At 39.7% G+C, this 21,137-nt stretch overlaps 1 protein-coding gene across 4 annotated transcripts in view; it reads right to left on the bottom strand.

The window, feature by feature from the left end:
- Positions 1–21,137, bottom strand: part of C7H14orf39 (chromosome 7 C14orf39 homolog) — a 39,073-nt gene that overhangs the window by 16,004 nt on the left and 1,932 nt on the right. For all 4 annotated transcript variants that reach the window (XM_072115807.1, XM_072115806.1, XM_072115804.1 and 1 more), the window contains 9 exons: positions 20,920–21,016; positions 20,768–20,824; positions 18,033–18,156; positions 17,476–17,565; positions 10,544–10,731; positions 9,040–9,082; positions 8,232–8,352; positions 6,675–6,751; positions 1,505–1,626 (listed from right to left, as the gene is read on the bottom strand). In XM_072115807.1, coding sequence (XP_071971908.1) covers positions 1,505–1,626; positions 6,675–6,751; positions 8,232–8,352; positions 9,040–9,082; positions 10,544–10,731; positions 17,476–17,565; positions 18,033–18,156; positions 20,768–20,824; positions 20,920–20,968 — 871 coding nt within the window. In that variant the 5' untranslated portion in view covers positions 20,969–21,016. The remainder of the gene's footprint in view (positions 1–1,504; positions 1,627–6,674; positions 6,752–8,231; positions 8,353–9,039; positions 9,083–10,543; positions 10,732–17,475; positions 17,566–18,032; positions 18,157–20,767; positions 20,825–20,919; positions 21,017–21,137) is intronic.

Here is a 21,137-nt window from a genome sequence, read left to right on the forward strand (position 1 = left end):
GCTAAGACTTCCAAGGGAAGCCAAAGTAGGGGGTTCCCTGGAGAATACAGAATGGAAAATAAAGCTGGGACACCTGAGCAAAACCTTTGGACCTCCTTTCAATCTTTTGTGATATAACATGGGTCTTTCCACATCATTGTTTTTAACCCCTTCCCGGCGCGTGGGCAAAGGCTTACCGGTAACACCGATCGCGGGTGCTTTCACGTCAATCTTCAAAAAGAAAGCTTTAAAAAAATCTTGCCGGGGATCTTCGCTCCCTAATGACCTCACGGGGAGCGGCGATCCGTTGCCATGACAGCATTGGGTCTCACGAAGTCCCGAAGCTGTCTCATTTTAACGAGTAAAATCCCCATATACTGCCATAATGCAGTATGGCAGTATATGATAGGATCAATCAGACAACCTAGGGTTAAAGTACCATAGGGAGTATGAAAAATATTAAAAGTAAAAATAAAGTTAAAAAAAAACTTTAATAAAAAAATCTAAAAATTCAAATCACCCCCCCTTTCCCTAGAACTGATTTGAATATTAATAAACAGTAAAAATCATAAACACATTAGGTATTGTCACGTTTAAAAATGCCCAATCTATCCAAATATAATAACGTTTTTTCACTGCATTTAACCCTGTAATGGAAAATAGCGTCCAAAGTCGAAAAAGGCATTTTTTGCCATTTTGAAAAATATAAGAAAATTAATAAAAAGTGATCAAAAGGTCGCACAGTCCTAAAAATTATAGCAATGAAAGCGCCATCAAAATTCACAAAAATGACACCACCCACAGCTCTGTACACCAAAGTATGAAAAAGTTATTGGCGCCAGAAGATGGCAAAATCCCCCCAAAAATGTTTGCACAGGAGGTTTTAATTTTTTTAAATGTATGAAACCATTATAAAACCTATACACATTTGGTATCCACATAATTGTAGCGACCCAAAGAATAAAGCAGAGATGTCATTTGGTGCGCACAGTGAAAGCTGTAAAATCCAAGCCCACAAGAAAACGTTGCAAATGTGTTTTTTCACCATTTTCACTGCATTTGGAATTTTTTTCCCACTTCCCAGTACATGGCATGGAATATTAAATACCATCACTACAAAGTGCAATTAGTATGCAGAAAATAAGCCATCACAGAGCTCTTTATGTGGAAAAATAAAAAAGTTATAGATTTTTGAAGGTGGTGAGTGAAAAATGGAAGTGAAAAAACTAAAAAAGGTCAAGTCGTTAAGGGGTTAATATATGGGCAGGGACTTGAACCTGAAGGGTCTCTAAGGACCTAGAGAGGAATAACATTTTTAGGTAATTTACTATCTACAAAATGTAATAATGCCCTCACTGTTCTTACCTTATATGGGCCATAACTAGTAGAGGTTGAACATTGTAGGTATAATAATTCATGTCCTGCATTACATTTTTTAACAATAACTTCGTACAATAACTTCTAATCAGACTTTACAATTTTAAGTGTGATAAAGCCAAAATGATAATAGTAAAAACAATTATACCTGCTGTTCTAAAATGTGAAGTTATTTCTCCAGATGGTCGATTGAACAAGTCCGGGAGGTGAAGCATGTGTGATCGCTTTTCTTTTGATTGGTTCAGTCTTGATTCTTCTTCATCGTGGCTCCTTTTTTAACAAATAAAAATCTTTGTCAAACTATACATAATTTTTTTTAAAAACATACATTTTCTGCATTGATCATTTTGATTTTACTATAAATGTTTACACCTTGCAATATAATGGGTGAAGTTCTTGGATGATGTGAAAAGGATTTTTTTTTAATAAAGAATCACTTACTGACATATCACTCTTTCGCTTTTACCAGATTTGACTTGACATGTATATGGTTATAAATCCCAGTCTAGCTTAGACACAAAGTTAAACCACTGCTTGAAGTGCCATAGTAGTTGTCCTGGTGCTAAAATTCGATGAGGCAAGTATCAGCTTTACCTTCACCTTATTTTAAAGCCCTTTATGATATGGTAAGCCTGCATAAAATTTTAAAATATATTTTTAAAATTCTACTTTTCATAAATGATTATTGAACAGTATAATACATATATTTCATACTTTTCATTGATTAGTCAATATGCCTTAACAGTCTAAAGTGGAAAACCTATTTATATTGTGGATACATATGGATGGAGATTTATCTTCATTTTTCTTTCAAATTTTAGTGCAAAAAAGTCAAACATTTTTGCTTTTTGCACATTTTTCTGTGACTTTTCCATATTTGCAACACAACTCTGTTGGATTTGTTTTATTTATCTAATGAATCTAGCTGTTTAGATTCAGGGTGCGGTCACACATTGCAGTTATAACTGCATCGCAATTAGTTTTGGGGTGGTTTTAGGTGGTATTACTTATTTTAAGTAAAAGACATCAAATCAACAGGTGAATGATATTTGTGGAACAGCTTTCTCCTTCAAAATCTAATTCACCCATTCAGTTCATGTCTTTCACCTGTGAAATTGACAAAACTGCACCAAAAACCACCTCAAAACTAAATGGGGGTCATTTACTAAGGGCCCTATTCGCATTTTCCCGACGTTTTACCCGAATATTTCCAATTTGCGCCGATTTTCCCTGAATTGCCCCGGGATTTTGGCGCACGTGATCGGATTGTGGCGCATCGGCGCTGGCATGCACGTGACGGAAATCGGGGGGTGTGGCCGAACGGTAACCCGACGGATTCGGAAAAACCGCCGCATTTTTTTAAAAAAATTGGTCACACGGGCCATACTCACATGCACCACGATGAAGACGATGAACTCCAAGGCACCTCGGCAGACTTCGGCGCAGCAGCGACACCTGGTGGACATCGGGCGCAGGACCTTCATGAATCGCCGGAAGACCCGAACGCTCGTCAGAGAAGCCACCGCTGGAACGCGAATGGACCGGGTAAGTATCATAGTATCATAGTATATAAGGCTGGAAGGAGACACAAGTCCATCAAGTCCAACCTTTAAGAATTAAATAAATGTTTTATCCCCATAACCCGTGATATTTTTGCTCTCCAGAAAGTCATCCAGGCCTCTCTTGAACATGTGCATAGAGTCCGCCATAACAACCTCCTGCGGCAGAGAGTTCCATAGTCTCACTGCTCTTACAGTAAAGAACCTTTGTCTATGGTGATGGTAGAATCGCCTCTCCTCTAGGCGTAGAGGATGCCCCCTTGTCCTGGTCACAGGCCTAGGTATAAAAAGATCTTTGGAGAGATCATTGTACTGTCCGTTCAGGTATTTGTACATGGTAATGAGGTCTCCCCTCAGTCGTCTTTTTTCTAAACTGAATAATCCCAAATTTTTTAATCTGTCAGTGTATTCTACTTCCCCCATTCCCCTAATAATCCTGGTTGCTCTCCTCTGCACCCGTTCCAGCTCTACTATATCCTTTTTATACACTGGTGCCCAAAACTGTACACAATATTCCATGTGTGGTCTGACCAGGGATTTGTATAAGGGCAAAACTATGCCTTTATCATGAGAATTCCTCTCTTGATACATCCCATTATTTTATTTGCTTTAGCAGCAGTCGCCTGGCTCTGGTCACTAAAATTAAGTTTACCATCCACCAATACCCCCAAGTCCTTTTCAGCTTCAGTTTTACTAAGTAATTGACCGTTTAGAACATAATTATACTTTTTGTTTCCATGGCCCAAAAATAAATGTGCCCCATTGTGATGCAACGTGTGACTGCACCCGAAGGGCTCATTACCATGTCCATTTGCTCACCTGGAGTGGATCTCAGGTAAGCATAGCGCTGGGAGGAGCACACTGATCTGCACCGCAAATAGGACACAGCCGTCTGACGCTGTAGAGGTCTATGGGGGCATGATTTGAGACCAGATCCCGGTCCCCAGTACATGTGAATGAAGTAAGGCCATCTGAAGTTAGTTGTATTGGTATTGGTATTATTTTAGTTGCAAAAAAGTGTGCAAAAGCTTTCCTGGTCTCAGGTGGCAAACTTGGCAGGAAGAAGCAGGACAACCAACTTTGAGATTTTTTTGTGCTAAAATGAGTGACTTTAAAAAAAAAAAGTTGCATCCTCCTTACCAAGCAGCAATTTTGGAATAACAGGCACAGGTGCTACACATTTGTGCTACATTTGTGCAGCAGAAACTTTTGTTTGTGTCGCTATCATTTTTAAGATATTAATACAAGTTTACAGAGGTCATCAGAGGTCAACCAGCTACCCCACCCCCACATCCTCCAAATCAAACAAAACTGGTGCCAATCAATTGTGCTGCATTTATGCTGGTTTGTGCTGCTAAAAATTTTGTTTGTGCTGATTTTGTTTTAAATATATTAACAAAATTGCAAAGGTCAAAAGGTCAACCAGCCCCCCCCCCCCCACACACACATTAACTGAATCAAACAAAACTGGTGTCAAATGTTAGTAATATGTTTGTGCTGGTTTGTGCAGCAAAGATTTTTGTTTGTGCTGCTATCATTTGTAAGGTATGTTTAGGTTTAATAAATGAGTCTCTATATGTCTTTTTGAAATCAAATGGACTGAAAGATGGAAAAAGCTAAATGCAAAGAATGAGCAACTAAGCAAGAAACAATTGCAATATATGAACTTAGGAAAGCTATAGTATACAGAGACGGTACCATCCCATGATAAATGACAAACAATATCTTAAGAAACATCATGTTCTACCAGTCTGCTGTTCCTGACCTTATGGGATGTGCAAGCACAGAACATTCTGCCCTTTATAATATGGGATTCTGGTTCAGGTAAAGTTAATTTATATATTGCCTGAACAGGATGAACCTGTTGCAATTCTTTCTAGTATAACATTTCTGAAGTCATATTGCTAAGTATTCTCCAGATATAGAAAGCACAAAAAGCCCTCAACAAGATCTAATAAGGAAATTGCTGAAGTGATCCAATACAAAGAAAACTATTATTTTCTTCTGTGTCAGATGAATGACATTTCAGCAATCCTCCCAAATACATACTACAGTGTGATTACCAAAATATTAATGGCATAGAAGCAGCAAAGTAAATCGATACTGTATTTATTATTACAAAATTAGAATTTAAAGCTCAATTTTGTAATGCTTATTTGTTGTGAACAAAACAAAAATAATAAATGTGCAGGTAATAATGGGTATTTGTATATTTGTGTATCCTGTGGTTTGGGTCTGAGATTTGTTTTGCTTTTTTTAGCAAAACACTTCAGGTGCTACTTTGAAGCGTATGGTAAAATAAATAATGTCATTTTTGCATTTTTGACCATTGTTTTAATTAAATTCAGCATTCTCTGGATATGCTCTTTTTCAAATAGGGTTATGTGGAGAAACCTTAAATGTGTTTTGCTACTATACATTTTATGGATTAAATATTCAGTGATTAGAAAAATTGTTCCGCTTGAGCCACAATTTATTCATGGGAAAGTGGATGAGGCTGTATGAAAGCAAGTGCTTTGGAATAGATCCCCATATTATAACAGAGTCCAATATTTTGTCATAAAGAAGGGACTGCTTCCCTTGCTATTACCAGCAAGCATGCTCCTCTAATTTCATCACCCCCATTGACTTGAATTGGCAAGTGCTTGTTCAGTCGTGACCACGATCCCATTCACAACTACATGCCAAGATCAGTGAGACTAATCAGGAGCAATCAAGATGTCTGAGGGAAGTCTGGGTGCAGGTAAATGACCAATGTATTGACTGAACTAGTTTAAGGGACCTGTGACTGTAGCATGAATGCATTTAGCTTGTTGTTAAATCTTGAGGCCTTCAGGACCACATCTAGAGTTATTATTTAGGTCCTTGAATAGGTCCATAGCCCTTACTGTGGCCCTTTCCCAAACTGTGCAATAAATACAGGCGGTCCCCTACTTAAGAACACCCGACTTACAGACGACCCCTAGTTACAAACTGACCTCTCGATGTTGGTAATTTACTGTACTTTAGCCCCAGGCTACAATAAACATCTATAACAGTTATCACAGGTGTCTACAATTAAGCTCTATTGTTAATCCTGGTTCTTATGACAATCCAACATTTTTTAAATCCAATTGTCACAGAGACCAAAAAAAATGTGTCTGGGGTTACAATGATAAAATATACAGTTCCGACTTACATAAAAATTCAACTTAAGAACACACCTGCCTGTATATTATGTCTCCTAACTGTTGTGAAGCTATTGTGAGAGTGCGCCAGTAGCAAAGGGGTGATAGGGAGTGGAGGACAATAGGTGATCCCTCTGATGACAACCTTTTGGCTCAAAGGCAACATAAGAGCTAAGCTGCTCCGTACCAGCTTTTCTTCTTTAGGAGTGCAAAGGAGTGCAAAATTACAGTTTTCTCCCCAAAAATTACTAGGGTACCAAGGGGCCACAGCTGGCCTGTTTGCTACTGAAAAAAAAGCTCTGCCACAGCATGAACTTCTTCCAGGTCACTGTATGCCTGAGGGGCAGAGCTGTGAACACCCAATGACACCAGCAAGAAACAGGTTGGCTGTGAAGTTACACTTGGTTACAACAGCTGTTTCTAGTTGGGAAATGCAGTTTATCCACACGTGTACCAGTTTCTCATTGTATATACTTCTCAAAATTTTTGAACACGGTGAATCCCCCATGATTCGAGTGACCATGTATTCACGTATTTAAATTTAAATAGATTTAAATTTAAATTTAAGTAGATAAATAATTTTGATCCTTACTCTTGCTGGAATTCATCTGTGTTATTTCTGCTTCTTTCATTTCTTCCTGTTTGCTTTTCAGATGTATTCTGGGTATGCTGGGAAAAAAATGTTTGACTTTTTGTAACATAATTTTATTTATTTATAACTAAATTTTCTAAACTTTGAATGCAGTTATTAGTGTATATTACATTTACTGCTTTTCTGGAGTCTGGCAACAATTGTATAGTATCGCAGGGAGGCTTATAGTTCCATCCTATGAAGTTGTATTGGTTTCCATTCTATACCCTACACCCATTCTGTATATCAGGACTGAAACCACATTTTAGATTTACTGCCCAATATTTAGTGGCAGGTGTGAAAAATAGAACACCCTTTTTTCAAAGGTAACACAATTATCAATTTGGCTCACATTATATAATAGATTTGGTACATTTTAGGTACATTTAGTTACTTTCATCAATCTGTACACAATAAGGTTTACTTTGTGCCAAATTGTTGCACCCTGTCCATAAAGCCATGGCCTCCTTGTCAAGCGATGTGCACAAAGGGTTATTTATCATTGTTTTTCCTGTAATTTTTTGGCTTAAAAAAGTCTCAAACAAGTCACATTGAGATTTTTTGGGGACTTTTTACTTCTAAAAAGTCTTACAGGGCTATTTCTGCCACTTCATTAATCTGGCATAAACACAGAACTACTGACTACACAGTGCAACACTGTGCACAGCCAGATTCAGCCAGACTGAATTTTGAGAAAATTCTCATAAAAAAGAGGGTCATTTATCCTTGGGACAGTTCTATGTCTATTTTTGAAGCACATTAATTAAAGTGGCCCTTTGACCCCTTAATAAATATATTTAGGATCTACTTTCTGCCTTGGACTTTTTCTCAAAAGGTCCCAAAAAAATCTCAAAATGCATAAAAACTATGAGACTTTTTGCAAAAATCCCAAGTCATGAATCTGGCTTTGCATGGAAAAAACCCAGGAAAATCAATGATAAATAACCAGCATAAGTCACTCTAGTCCCCTGTTGGTGTATATGCTGATCCTTTTTATGCATTTTGAGACTTTTTTGGGACTTTTTGAAAAAAAACCTATACAGCAATTAGAGCAAACAAACATTTATTAAAGGGTTAAAGCCCCATGGGCAACAGAGTTCCACAATCATACATAGAGGTGTTGCAAGGAGCTTGCCAAATGATAAATGATAAACCCTCAAAGTGATAAATAATTCAACTACGATACCAGCAAGAATTGTATTTCGGTATTGAATCAGAAATCTTTGGTTAGTATCTCCTCCCAATATTTGTAATTGCTATTCCATTCAAAAGTACTTACAGATTAGTATAGAGAGGGGACAGGTCATTTACATGGTATAGTCTTTGCCATACATAAAAGAGACTAGGGTACTGTTTTTCACTGTGTTCACACCAAACAGGTTGATTGTTTTTATAGCCTTTGCATAACCCATCTCTTAATGCTATAAAAAATTATGGACATTTACTACCATGCTTGTTACTTTTGTTTTAGGGGTCTGTGCTTAATCATTCATAGTAATTTTTTATCTATGTGGTTACCTCATAAATATACTTTATCTTCTTTTCAAGTTCCTCGATATTTTTCATCATTTCGGTTGTTGTACGCGATGATTGAGAACTCTGATAAATGGTTTCATTGGTGTCTTTTCTTAGGGTTGCACTTACAAGGTAAGTTAAAGTATAACCCACAAAATCCATCACAAGTCAATTATTTCACTAGCTTTAAAACTCAGACATAGTCAATTAAATTTAGGCCTTGTCAGGCTTCTTCGGTAGTGAACCCCCTGGACCACCGCGAAATAGGGAACAGGTTCGGGTTCACAACGGAGAATCCAATCACAAGCATGAGGCACAGGAAACAGCTTTCTCATTGGCAAATAGCACGAAGATCTGGTGGGGGATTCTGGGAGAAGCCGGCTTTTAAAGAATCACGGGAAGTGGCCAGTGCCAATCAGCAATGCACTGGCTGTCTAAATTTGTAAGCGGGGATGCGCGCGCTGGTAAGCCGGGATGGAAGCAGGAACGTGGAGAGGTAAGTGAGACCGGGGAGGGCAGTCACCATAGAAAGGGGCACGGGTGTGCCTGTGACCCGGGATTGGCCCCTCTCCATAGCGATGTATGGCACACAGCGCCGTATACAGGACGGTATAGTGCCGCAAGTGTGCTGCACTGTACTGTTCCCTCACGGCGCCGTGCGCCCATTGCCATCTATGGGAGACATTTATACGCCCCCCCATACAGTCGTTTGAATACAGCCTTACACTCAATTTTACCAAATTTTTTACTACCGTAATTTCATTTAAGCTGCATGTTATTAAGCATCTTAGGCATTTAGCAAATTGGATACAGCCTCAAGCCCCAGTCAACATATGATCCAAATAATGTGGGACCTACAAAAGGAGAGATTAGTCATTATTAGCAATTATATTCAATACAGTATATACTCAAATATAAGCAAAAAATGTGCTGAAAAACCCTAGCTCGGCTTATACTCGAGTCTATATATCAAAAAAAAAAGTTTACTCACCTTCCGACGCCACCCCTGGAGGTCCTCTTCTGTCCAACCAGGACGGCATCTGACATGAGGCGGGATGAGCGGCGGATCGCCAGTAGTACTACCAAAATAAAATCAATTATCTTGATGCCTTTAAGGCATCAATGTAATTGAGAGGCAGAGCGGCGCAGCAAAGACTTGCTTGTGTGCGTCCAGCAAGAGAAGACGAGGAGGAAGTGACAGCAGCTTCCTGCGAGCGATGGGGCTGGAGCCAAAAGGTAAGTTGTAAGTTCTTTTTTTTAATCTTCTACAGGGGTTTGCTATGTGCTGCTAGAGGAGGGGGAGCTGTATACCCTGTGGGGAAGCTGTATAACCTATGGTGGGGGGAGCTGCATACCCTGTGCTGGGGGAACTGTATACCCTGTGCTGGGCGGAGCTGTATACCCTGTGCTGGGGGAGCTGTATACCCTGTGCTGGGGGAAGTGTATACTCAGTGCTGGGGGGAGCTGTATACCCTGTGCTGGGGGGAGCTGTATACACTGTGGTGGGGGGAGCTGTATACCCTTTGCTGGGGGGAGCTGTATACCCTTTGCTGGGGGGAGCTGTATACCCTGTGCTGGTATATATGATAGGTTGTGGGTACTGTACATACTATAAATGACTAAGGGGATTGTATTAAGGATATTTACTTTTTTTTTTGGTGGGGGGAGGCGCGTTTAAATTTTCACCTCAGGCAGCAATAAGGCTAGATACGGCCCTGTGTCCAATGATGTTCCGGCTCCGACTCTCTCTCTCCATGTGCTGCTGTTGCTCGAGCTGTGACGTCAGCAGCACCTCGCTCGAGTGACGGCACCGCGAGAGGGAGCCGAAACTGGAACATCGTTGGACAGAAGAGGACCTCTCGGGGGGGGGCGTCGGAGGTTGAGTACACTTTTTTTTCTTATAGGCTGGGCAGGGGCTGTATACTAGGGGGCAGGGGCTGGCAGGCTGTATACTGGGGGACAGGGGCTGGAAGGCTGCATACTGGGGGACAGAGGCTGGCAGGCCATATACTGGGGGAAAGGGGCTGGCATGCTGTATACTGGGGGACAGGCGCTGGCAGGCTGTATACTGAGGAACAGGGGCTGGCAGGCTGTATACTGGGGGGCATGCACTGGCTGGCAGTATACTGGGTGCAGGCTAGGACCAATCCATTTCCTACCCTCGGCTTATACTCGAGTCAATAGTTTTTTCCAGTTTTTTGTGTTAAAATTAGGTACCTTGGCTCATACTCGGGTCAGCTTATACTCGAGTATATATGGTAATTTAAATACCAGTTTTTATGATCTAGATAGATAAAACAAAGATGATCCCGTACCTGAAATATCTTGAATGATCTTTTGCTTCCTCTTCTGCTGCTCATCATAGTCGGTGATATTGCTCAGAAGACTGTCAAGCTCTTCTTTTATTGCATGATATTTTTTAGCAAATGCAAATCCCTTATACTTTTCCTCATGTTGTTTCAATATCTCTGTACATTTGTTTATGGAATCTTGGTAGTTTTTTCTTTCAAAAAAAGAAAGGTAATGTTTAAGTACAGATTAAAGCTGGTGCATGGTATAGATGGAGGTTCATTTTCTGGAATGTATTTTATTTTATAATATACCCTGGTTAAGAGTGTAAAAATACCTACTGCTTAGAGAAAAAGCAGTACTGTAGTTTAATAAAAATGATTAAGATTTATATAAGTGAAGTACCTTTAATATGTTTTATTGAGGAATAACATAGGACAGAGAGTGCAGTGTAAAAATACCAGGGGTTAACATGCTCTGATTGGAAGCTAGAGCTGTCAGTCAAAGCAAAGAGAAGGGAGAAAGGATCATTAAGTGTAAATGACATAAGGAACTGAACATGACTTACATTCATGTACCTGGAGTTATTAAAACACAGATGGCTCAGGACTAAGAATGTTTGAGCGCTCAAAATAGATCAGCTGGAAACACCCTGTAGTGGGTATGATGTTATAATGTATCAATAAAGATGTGAATTTTAGCCTTGGTGCTCTCTTCTCCTGTTTCAAAATGTTGTATGACTGGGAACCCACAGCATATCAAAGTATTATTATGCCTCCCAGTTGGCTCCACTTGTCGGTCTCCTGATGATGTCTTACTGTGGCTGAGACCATCTTGTCCCCACTCCTTTCCTCTTCGCTAGTTTTAGTTTGTGCTCCGTCCATAGCACTGCGGCTCATCTGCTGGAAAACCCCAAATTCACCCTAGGATTACAATCAAAAGATTTCCGCTGGCGGCTACAAAAGGGCCTACATAGCATTGGTGACTTTTGTGAGAGACTTGTGATAGAGTCAGAATTCTAAAGATTTCATTAAAACCACTCACCTGATGTTTCAATTTATTCCCCATTTGATGACCTTTGTCTACAGGCATCACAAAGTAGACATTCCCTTATCTATCTATTCACACTTGAAAGGGATTTCACAGAAACTGGAATTTCTGTTTGCCTGGGAGAGAGGGCTAGGCAAAACCTATTCTCTGCGGGAATAGCAAAATATGGCGGAGAATACTGCAAGAGTCTCCATCAATATGGCACTGGTAGAAGTTGTAGGGAAATTCTCATTTTGGCAAATTAACCCTTTCAGGACCGCGCCCTTTTTTTCCCATGTTCATTTTTCACTCCTCACAATCAAAAATCTATAAGTTTTTTATTTTTACACGTACAGAGCTGTGTCATGGCGTGTTTTCTGCGTCACAAATTGCACTTCATAGAGATGGTATTTATTATTCCATGCCGTGTACTGGGAAGTGAGAAAATTTTTTTAAATGCAGTGAAAATGGTGAAAAAACACATTTGCGGCGTTTTCTTGTGGGCTTGGATTTTACAGCTTTCACTGTGCACCCCTAATGACAGGTCTACTTTATTCTTTGGGTCGGTGCGATCACAGGGATACCAAATTTGTACAGTCATGGCCAAAAGTTTTGAGAATGACACAAATATTACATTTTCACATAGTATCATAGTATCATAGTATATAAGGCTGGAAGGAGACGCAAGTCCATCAAGTCCAACCTTTAAGAATTAAATAAATGTTTTATCCCCATAACCCATGATATTTTTTCTCTCCAGAAAGTCATCCAGGCTTCTCTTGAACATGTACATAGAGTCCGCCATAACAACCTCCTGCGGCAGAGAGTTCCATAGTCTCACTGCTCGTACAGTAAAGAACCTTTGTCTATGTTGATGGTAGAATCGCCTGTCCTCTAGGCGTAGAGGATGTCCCCTTGTCCTGGTCACAGGCCGAGGTATAAAAAGATCTTTGGAGAGATCCTTGTACTGTCCGTTCAGGTATTTGTACATTGTAATGAGGTCTCCCCTCAGTCGTCTTTTTTCTAAACTGAATAATCCCAAATTTTTTAATCTGTCAGTGTATTCTAATCCCCCCATTCCCCTAATAATAATCCTGGTTGCTCTCCTCTGCACCCGTTCCAGCTCTACTATATCCTTTTTATACACTGGTGCCCAAAACTGTACACAATATTCCATGTGTGGTCTGACCAGGGATTTGTATAAGGGCAAAACTATGTCTTTATCATGAGAATCTATTCCTCTCTTGATACATCCCATTATTTTATTTGCTTTAGCAGCAGCCGCCTGGCTCTGGTCACTAAAATTAAGTTTACCATCCACCAATACCCCCAAGTCCTTTTCAGCTTCAGTTTTACTAAGTAATTGACCGTTTAGAACATAATTATACTTTTTGTTTCCATGGCCCAAGTGCATAACTTTACATTTATCTACATTAAACCTCATCAACCATTTCTCTGCCCATTCCTCAAGCTTCCACAAATCCCTCTGTAATGCTAAACTATCAACATCAGTATTTATTACTTTACACAGCTTAGTATCATCTGCAAATATTGAAACTTGACTGTGTAAACCCACTACAAGGTCATTAATAAAAATATTAAAAAGAAGTGGCCCCAATACTGACCCCTGCGGCACTCCACTGGTAACATCAACCCAATCTGAGAATGTGCCATTAATGACCACCCTCTGTTTTCTATCACTAAGCCAATTACTTACCCAAATACACAGATTTTCTCCTATTCCCAGCAGTCTCATTTTATATACCAACCTTTTATGTGGCACGGTGTCAAATGCCTTTGAGAAGTCCAGATATACAACATCCACAGCGTCCCCCAGATCCAGTCTTGAACTTACCTCCTCGTAGAAACCAATCAGATTAGTCTGACAGGACCGATCTCTCATAATCTCATGATCTGTTGCCCTCTGGTTTTTATGTGTGTTTGTCAGATGTTTCTATCACATACAGAAATACAAGAGCAATCATATTATGAGTAACAAAAGCTTTTATTGACAGTTAGAATGAGTTACTGCAGCAAGTCAATATTTGCAGTGTTGACCCTTCTTCTTCAGGACCTCTGCAATTCTACCTGGCATCTCTCAATCAACTTCTTGACCAAATCCTGACTGATAGCCGTCTATTCTTGCACAATCAATGCTTGCATTTTGTCATAATTTGTTGGTTTTTGTTTGTCCACCCGTCTCTTGATGATTGACCACAAGTTCTCAATGGGATTAAGATCTGGGGAGTTTCCAGGCCATGGACCCAAAATCTCTATGTTTTGTTCCCTCGCTATTTAGTTATCACCTTTGCTTTATGGCAAGGTGCTCCATCATGCTGGAAAAGTCATTGTTGATCACCAAACTGCTCTTGGACGGTTGGGAGAAGTTGCTCTTGGAGGACATTCTGGTCCCATTCTTTATTCATGGATGTGTTTTTAGGCAAGACTGTGAGAGAGCCGATTCCCTTGGCTGAGAAGCCGCCCCACACATGAATGGTTGCAGGATGCTTTACAGTTGTCATGAGACAAGACTGGTGGTATCGCTCACCTTGTCTTCTCCCAGCAAGCTGTTTTCCAGATGTTCCAAACAATCGGAAAGGATTTTCATCAGAGAAAATGACTTTCCCCCAGTCCTCAGCAGTTCAATCCCTGTACCTTTTGCAGAATATCAGTCTGTCCCTGATGTTCTTTCTGGAGAGAAGTGGCTTCTTTGCTGCCCTCCTTGACACCAGGCCTTTCTCCAAGAGTCTCCGCAGTCTCACAGTGCGTGCAGATGCATTCACACCTGCCTGCTGCCATTCCTGAGCAAGCTCTGCACTGCTGGTAGCCCCATCCCGAAGCTGAAACACTTTTAAGAGATGGTCCTGGCGCTTGCTGGTGCTTCTTGGGCGACCTGTGGCAACAATGGAACCTCTCTCCTTGAATTCCTTGATGATGCAATAGATTGTTGACTGAGGTGCAATCTTTCTACCTTCGATACTCTTCCCTGTTAGGCCAGTTTTGTGCAGTGCAATGATGACTGCACATGTTTCTTTAGAGATAACCATGGTTAACAGAAGAGAAACAAAGAAGCCAAGCACCAGCCTCCTTTTAAAGTGTCCAGTGGTGTGATTCTTACTTAATCATGACAGATTGATCTCCAGCCCTGTCCTCACCAACACCCACACCTGTGTTTGTGTAAGTGTTTTGGAAATTTACTGTAATTGGAAAAAAATCTGTTCTGCATAATAAACAGATGATCTCAGATTGTATTGCTTTCCAGCAGAACCCTCATATATGCATCTGATTGATGTCCGAGTTTCAATAGAAAGAGTTTAGAATCCATCTTTACAATTCAGAGCTTTGTTCAGCGTCATCTGAATTCCAACAGAAAATCCAACTGTTCATACAGTTGGTACAGAAAGTATTCAGACCCATTTACATTGTTCACTCTTTGTTTCATTGAAGCCAATTGGTAAGATAAAATAGTTATTTTTTATATTCATTAATGTATACTCTGAACCCCATCTTAACAGAAAAAAAGGTAAATGTAGATATTTTTGTCAATCAAGAAAAACTGAAATATCACATGGTCATAAGTATTCAGACCCTTTGCCGTGACACTTAGGCCCCTTCCACACTTACGTTGCAGATCAAGTCAGAGTCTGATCAGAGTCTGATCAGGGTTTGGTCAGTGAAAAACTGACATTTGACATCAGAGTTCAATCTGTTTTCAGTCAGTTTGTTCAGTGTCTCAGTTTTTCATGCGCATTTTCAATGCATTTTCAATGCAATCGCAATGCGTTTTTCACGTGCGGATAACGTGCGTGAAAAGGACACAGGACTGGGGTCTATCTTTTCTATGGCAACTGATGCGTGAAAAAAGCATTGTACTTTCATGTGTCTCAGAGTGCAATGCGTTTTTGATGCGTCTCCATAGACTTGTATGGTGCGTTTTTCACGCACGTCACTTGCAAAAGGAGAGCATACTGAGATTTAAACAGCATTTTAAAAAACACGCGTGTGTGCATGAAAAAATTGCATGTCTGAAAAAGCCCATTGATTACAGTGGGTCAGAGTGCAATGCAAGTTCTGCACGTCAAAAGCACGCTCAGAACATGCGTGTGAAAAACGAAAGTGTAGAAGGGGCCTTTTATTTCACTTACTTGCTGTCTTTTTCCTTCTTATCCTCCTTGCAATGATCTTACTCCTTCATCTGGAGATCAGCTGTGTTTAATCTAACTGAATGGACTTGATTAGGAAAGGCGCACACCTGTCTATATAAGACCTCAAAGCTAACAGTGCATGTCAGAGCACATGAGAATCATGAGGTCTAAGGAACTGCCCACGGAGCTCATAAACAGAATTGAGGCAAGGTACAAATCTGTCCATGGTTACATAAGACTTGCAGCACTCAAGTTTCCAAAGAGCACAGTGGCCTCTTCCAGAGTCCTCTGGACCTCAGACCAATACATATGACCAATTGATATTTCAGTTTTTCTTGTTTAATAAATTAGCAATAATATCTACATTTCTGGGGTGTATTCTGTCAAGATTGGGTGAAAAGTGTATATTGATGAGCAAAAAAAACTTTTTTGATCTTACCAATTGGCTGCAATGAAATAAAGAGTGAAAAATTACTGAATACTTTCCGTACCCACCATATACTTCTAGATGAAATTAGAGTCTGGGCCTATAAGTGCCACTTTGATTCTCTACAACTAAGAGGCTGCATTATATCTTAATACAGCTGAGATATGTTAACATTTTTATTAGTCAGAGTCCATCCTGCAGTGAATCCCCTTACATAGAAATCCCAATGTTTTTAAAAGTTTTCAAAAAGTCTTTTAAAAGTTATTTTTTTTCTAATTCAATGTTTTACCCTTGCCTGAACATATTTGCGAGTATACTCCACAATTGCTACACACTCCGCGGTTATTATTTTTAGGATCAATCTCTGTTTTGCAAAAGTTGATTGCAAATGTTAAGAGTTCAATAATGTTGTAGGCCACTCAAAGAAAAAAATACATTTTCCATAATAAATCCAGCCTCTCTTGGGATTCAATTTCCCTTTCACTTGAAAAAGTATGTACCATACTGAAGAGGCTCCTGAGTGGTTTGCATCAATTCCTCTACCACAATCAACCTCCTGAGACTCACCCAGCCCATGCCAAAAAAAGCTAGTTTGAAATTGCTCAGTATTATATATTTTATAGAGTGCAAAGGCATATATCTGAAATTGATGAAAACACAAAAAAAAATTCTATGTACTGTGTTTTGAAACCTAAATGTTAAAAGATATCAAACATTATATATATATATATACAGTATCAAAATCGTGTTAACATTCAAAACCAATATTAATGATATGTAATATGTTAAGTATATAACAGTATAACATTAATATGTTTTGATTCAATTCTGCTGGGTGAGCCACTCTACTACATGTATAAATCTTTATAATGCTACACATGGACTCAGTAGGTAAGGGGGTCCCCTGTCACCTTAAATCCACATTATTTTGTCTATTGGATTGTATGTTCATACCTTAACTAAGTTAACAAGTGCTTATAGATTATGACCATATGATAAAAGGATAACCGTTGAGTACGAATCATATATATATATATTTCTGCAATGAAATGGGTGGTTCTGGTGCTCAGTCGGACCGTACTCCACATTTAATATGTGGTCCACCAAAACAAAGTGGTGCATTCTTTTGGAGCAGTGCAGAGTGCACCAGATTCATGGAGAATGAGCGCTAGAAATCCTGAATTAGGCGCACCCTGCACACTTACAGTTTGCACTGTTCTTAGAAAATGTGGGCCAAGAAAAGTGAAGCCACAGTTAACATGTTTATTTAATGAGCGTCAATGGCAGGTATATACAACTGGACAGTTTAATATGTCGGTGGCATACATAAGTTATGAACTGATGCTATGTTACATACTTATCATTTTCTGTTGTATTTATTGCATTTTCCAACTGGCTTTGAAGAAATTTCTTTTCTCGTTCTAACACAGCTGATGTTGCCGAGCACCTAAGACAACAAGATACCAAAAAGTCAACTTCATAATTGAATTTACTAAGAATTTTCTTACTGGTGGCTTCATGGTTGTCAGGGTTTTGACATTGGAGTACTAGGTTATGATTCAAGCAAAGCAAGTAGCATAAAAGTTCACCGAATAATCTCATCTATTGCTTATAGCACAATTTACCTAATCTGGCCCAGAAATAGCTGAGGGATATGTTTGGCAAACATCAGCAGCTTTCATAAAATTTAATGTAATGGCGGATGCATGCTCAGCCAGCCGCCCCCCACATTAGTGAGAATGAGATGCCCCTTCTCCTAATTACTTGGGGGGGGGGTCTCATTATCAGTGGGCGCCCCAGATATCGGACCGCAAAGATTAGGAAGTCATTCCCTTTGCTGTGGGACAACAGTGAACAGTGAATAATGTATGGCATGTATTAAGGGGTAAAATGTTTAATAGTGCTAATACTTACATCACAAGGCTATCTGTGTTTCTATTATATTTTTGTAAATCCCAAATATTTTCATCACTTAAGCTTATATCCTTTTTTAAAGCTAGAATTTGTTGTTCTTCACATGAGATTTTGTCTACATATCCTGTAATGAAATATTAGGCAATATAAAACTGCATTATGAAAATGTAGCATCTATACATAGAGTATTTACAATCAAAATGTCTGTGAAAATATTGGGTTGAGAATATGTAAGTGAAAGACAGATTTGTAGGGAAATATTGAGAATGGATATTCTCAGTCTTATCATCTCATTTAATGTTTTAGCTTTAGTTTGTGTCCTTGAATAAACACTACATTATTTTGTGTTCAGCTGTACATCACAGAATGGTAGATATGCCTGAATGTAAAGTGTCCAGTTCAGATTTCTGTAATATCAACCACCTGTGTAGTAAAGTTAGCACTTTAGTGTTAGAAGCTGTGATCTGTTAAAAGCTTTTAATTCTTGCTGTTATTAAGCTAGGCTAAAATCCCACAGTAAGTACCAAGGCAGATTTGTGATTTATACACTCACCGGCCACTTTATTAGGTACACCATGCTAGTAACGGGTTGGACCCCCTTTTGCCTTCAGAACTGCCTCAATTCTTCGTGGCATAGATTCAACAAGGTGCTGGAAGCATTCCTCACAGAGATTTTGGTCCATATTTGTCGGCTGCACATCCATGATGCGAATCTCCCGTTCCACCACATCCCAAAGATGCTCTATTGGATTGAGATCTGGTGACTGTGGAGGCCATTTGAGTACAGTGAACTCATTGTCATGTTCAAGAAACCAGTCTGAGATGATTCCAGCTTTATGATATGGCGCATTATCCTGCTGAAAGTAGCCATCAGATGTTGGGTACATTGTGGTCATAAAGGGATGGACATGGTCAGCAACAATACTCAGGTAGGCTGTGGCGTTGCAACGATGCTCAATTGGTACCAAGGGGCCCAAATAGTGCCAAGAAAATATTCCCCACACCATGACACCACCACCACCAGCCTGAACCGTTGATACAAGGCAGGATGGATCCATGCTTTCATGTTGTTGACGCCAAATTCTGACCCTACCATCCGAATGTCGCAGCAGAAATCGAGACTCATCAGACCAGGCAACGTTTTTCCAATCTTCTACTGTCCAATTTCGATGAGCTTTTGCAAATTGTAGCCTCAGTTTTCTGTTCTTAGCTGAAAGGAGTGGTACCCGGTGTGGTCTTCTGCTGCTGTAGCCCATCTGCCTCAAAGTTCGATGTACTGTGCGTTCAGAGATGCTCTTCTGCCTACCTTGGTTGTAACGGGTGGCGATTTGAGTCACTGTTGCCTTTCTATCAGCTCGAACCAGTCTGCCCATTCTCCTCTGACCTGGCATCAACAAGGCATTTCCGTCCACAGAACTGCCGCTCACTGGATGTTTTTTCTTTTTCGGACCATTCTCTGTAAACCCTAGAGATGGTTGTGCGTGAAAATCCCAGTAGATCAGCAGTTTCTGAAATACTCTGACCAGCCCTTCTGACACAAAAAACCATGCCACGTTCAAAGGCACTCAAATCACCTTTCTTCCCCATACTGATGCTCGGTTTGAACTGCAGGAGATTGTCTTGACCATGTCTACATGCCTAAATGCACTGAGTTGCCGCCATGTGATTGGCTGATTAGAGATTAAGTGTTAACGAGCAGTTGGACAGGTGTACCTAATAAAGTGGCCGGTGAGTGTATATCGGTATTAGATTTATGTTATAATATTAGGAAAATCATAGCTACATGGTGCTGTATCAAGTCTAGCAAAAAATGTAATGCCATACAAGCAACATACAAAACAGACACAACATACACATCATTGGCACACCATAAGCATCATACACATTAGAGGTACGCTGAAAACCGCATACACATCAGAGGGACACTACTTACATCATACACATCAGTGAAACATCACAAACATCATATAACAAATAACAAACATAAACATTAGAGGCAAATACACAGGTACAAAGATACACTACAAAAATCATATACATCAGCGACACACCTAAAACATAGTACATATCAGAGACACACCACAAACATCATATACATCATAGAAAAACCACAAACATCATGCACATCAGAGGCACACTAAAAACATTGTACATACACATTAGATAAATGACACATGTACTTTAGGAAAGTCCAGCACACAATCTGGACATTGAGATTTAGGATTTCTGGCACACATTCTTCATTAATCTGGCGCTCCCTGCACTGCCTCAACAGAGTGCATCAACTTTTTTTGTGCACCTTTAACATAGCGTGCAATACACTTCAATCGGACTTTGCATGATAAATGTGGTGCACAGTCCAACTGAGCACCTGAGCCCCCTAATATGTATTGCACGATGACGAGCGCAGCTGCACCTACAAAGGGTCACGTGTGACACAATTGTGGTGCAGGCACTTCTTAAATACCTGTGCAAGCAGTTCGCACCAAAAAACGTGCAAAGTCCGACAGAAAACTGGTGCACGGCCCTTAGTAAACATGCCTCATTATTCACTCGCAACACATAGAACCAGATACATGCTATAATGCATTTCAGAAGGGCCCCGTTCCCCTCTGGGACCCCGCAACTACACAGGTTAAATAAGTTGTATAATAGATAGATAGATAGATAGATAGATAGATAGATAGATAGCATGGATATATAAAATTTGCTATTTAGTATTTTTTTAGACTTACGCTGGATGAGCTTCTTGGTATTTCTTCTATTTTGAGTCTCTTGGTCATTCTGAAAGACTAAAGATTGCAGTGTATTGGTATATTTGTATTGTACTTATAAGTATGGTCATAAAACATAGGAGGAAACATAGCTGTGCACACATAATACATACCGAGTTCCAGAAGGACCTTATCAAAATTGCTAAAATCCACTTCATTCATTTTGTATAATGAAAAGACTAAATTAAGCAATAAATGACATCAAGGCCCCTGCAAAGAATATCAAAATACACATGTAGTAAAGTAGTAACAGAACAAATGGTGTGAAATATAATTCTCATGTTTCTCAATTGAAGAATGAAATACTATCATGCACATAGTCATCGGAGCT

Source organism: Engystomops pustulosus, chromosome 7 (genome assembly GCF_040894005.1).
Source record: "Engystomops pustulosus chromosome 7, aEngPut4.maternal, whole genome shotgun sequence".
NCBI lineage: Eukaryota > Metazoa > Chordata > Amphibia > Anura > Leptodactylidae > Engystomops > Engystomops pustulosus.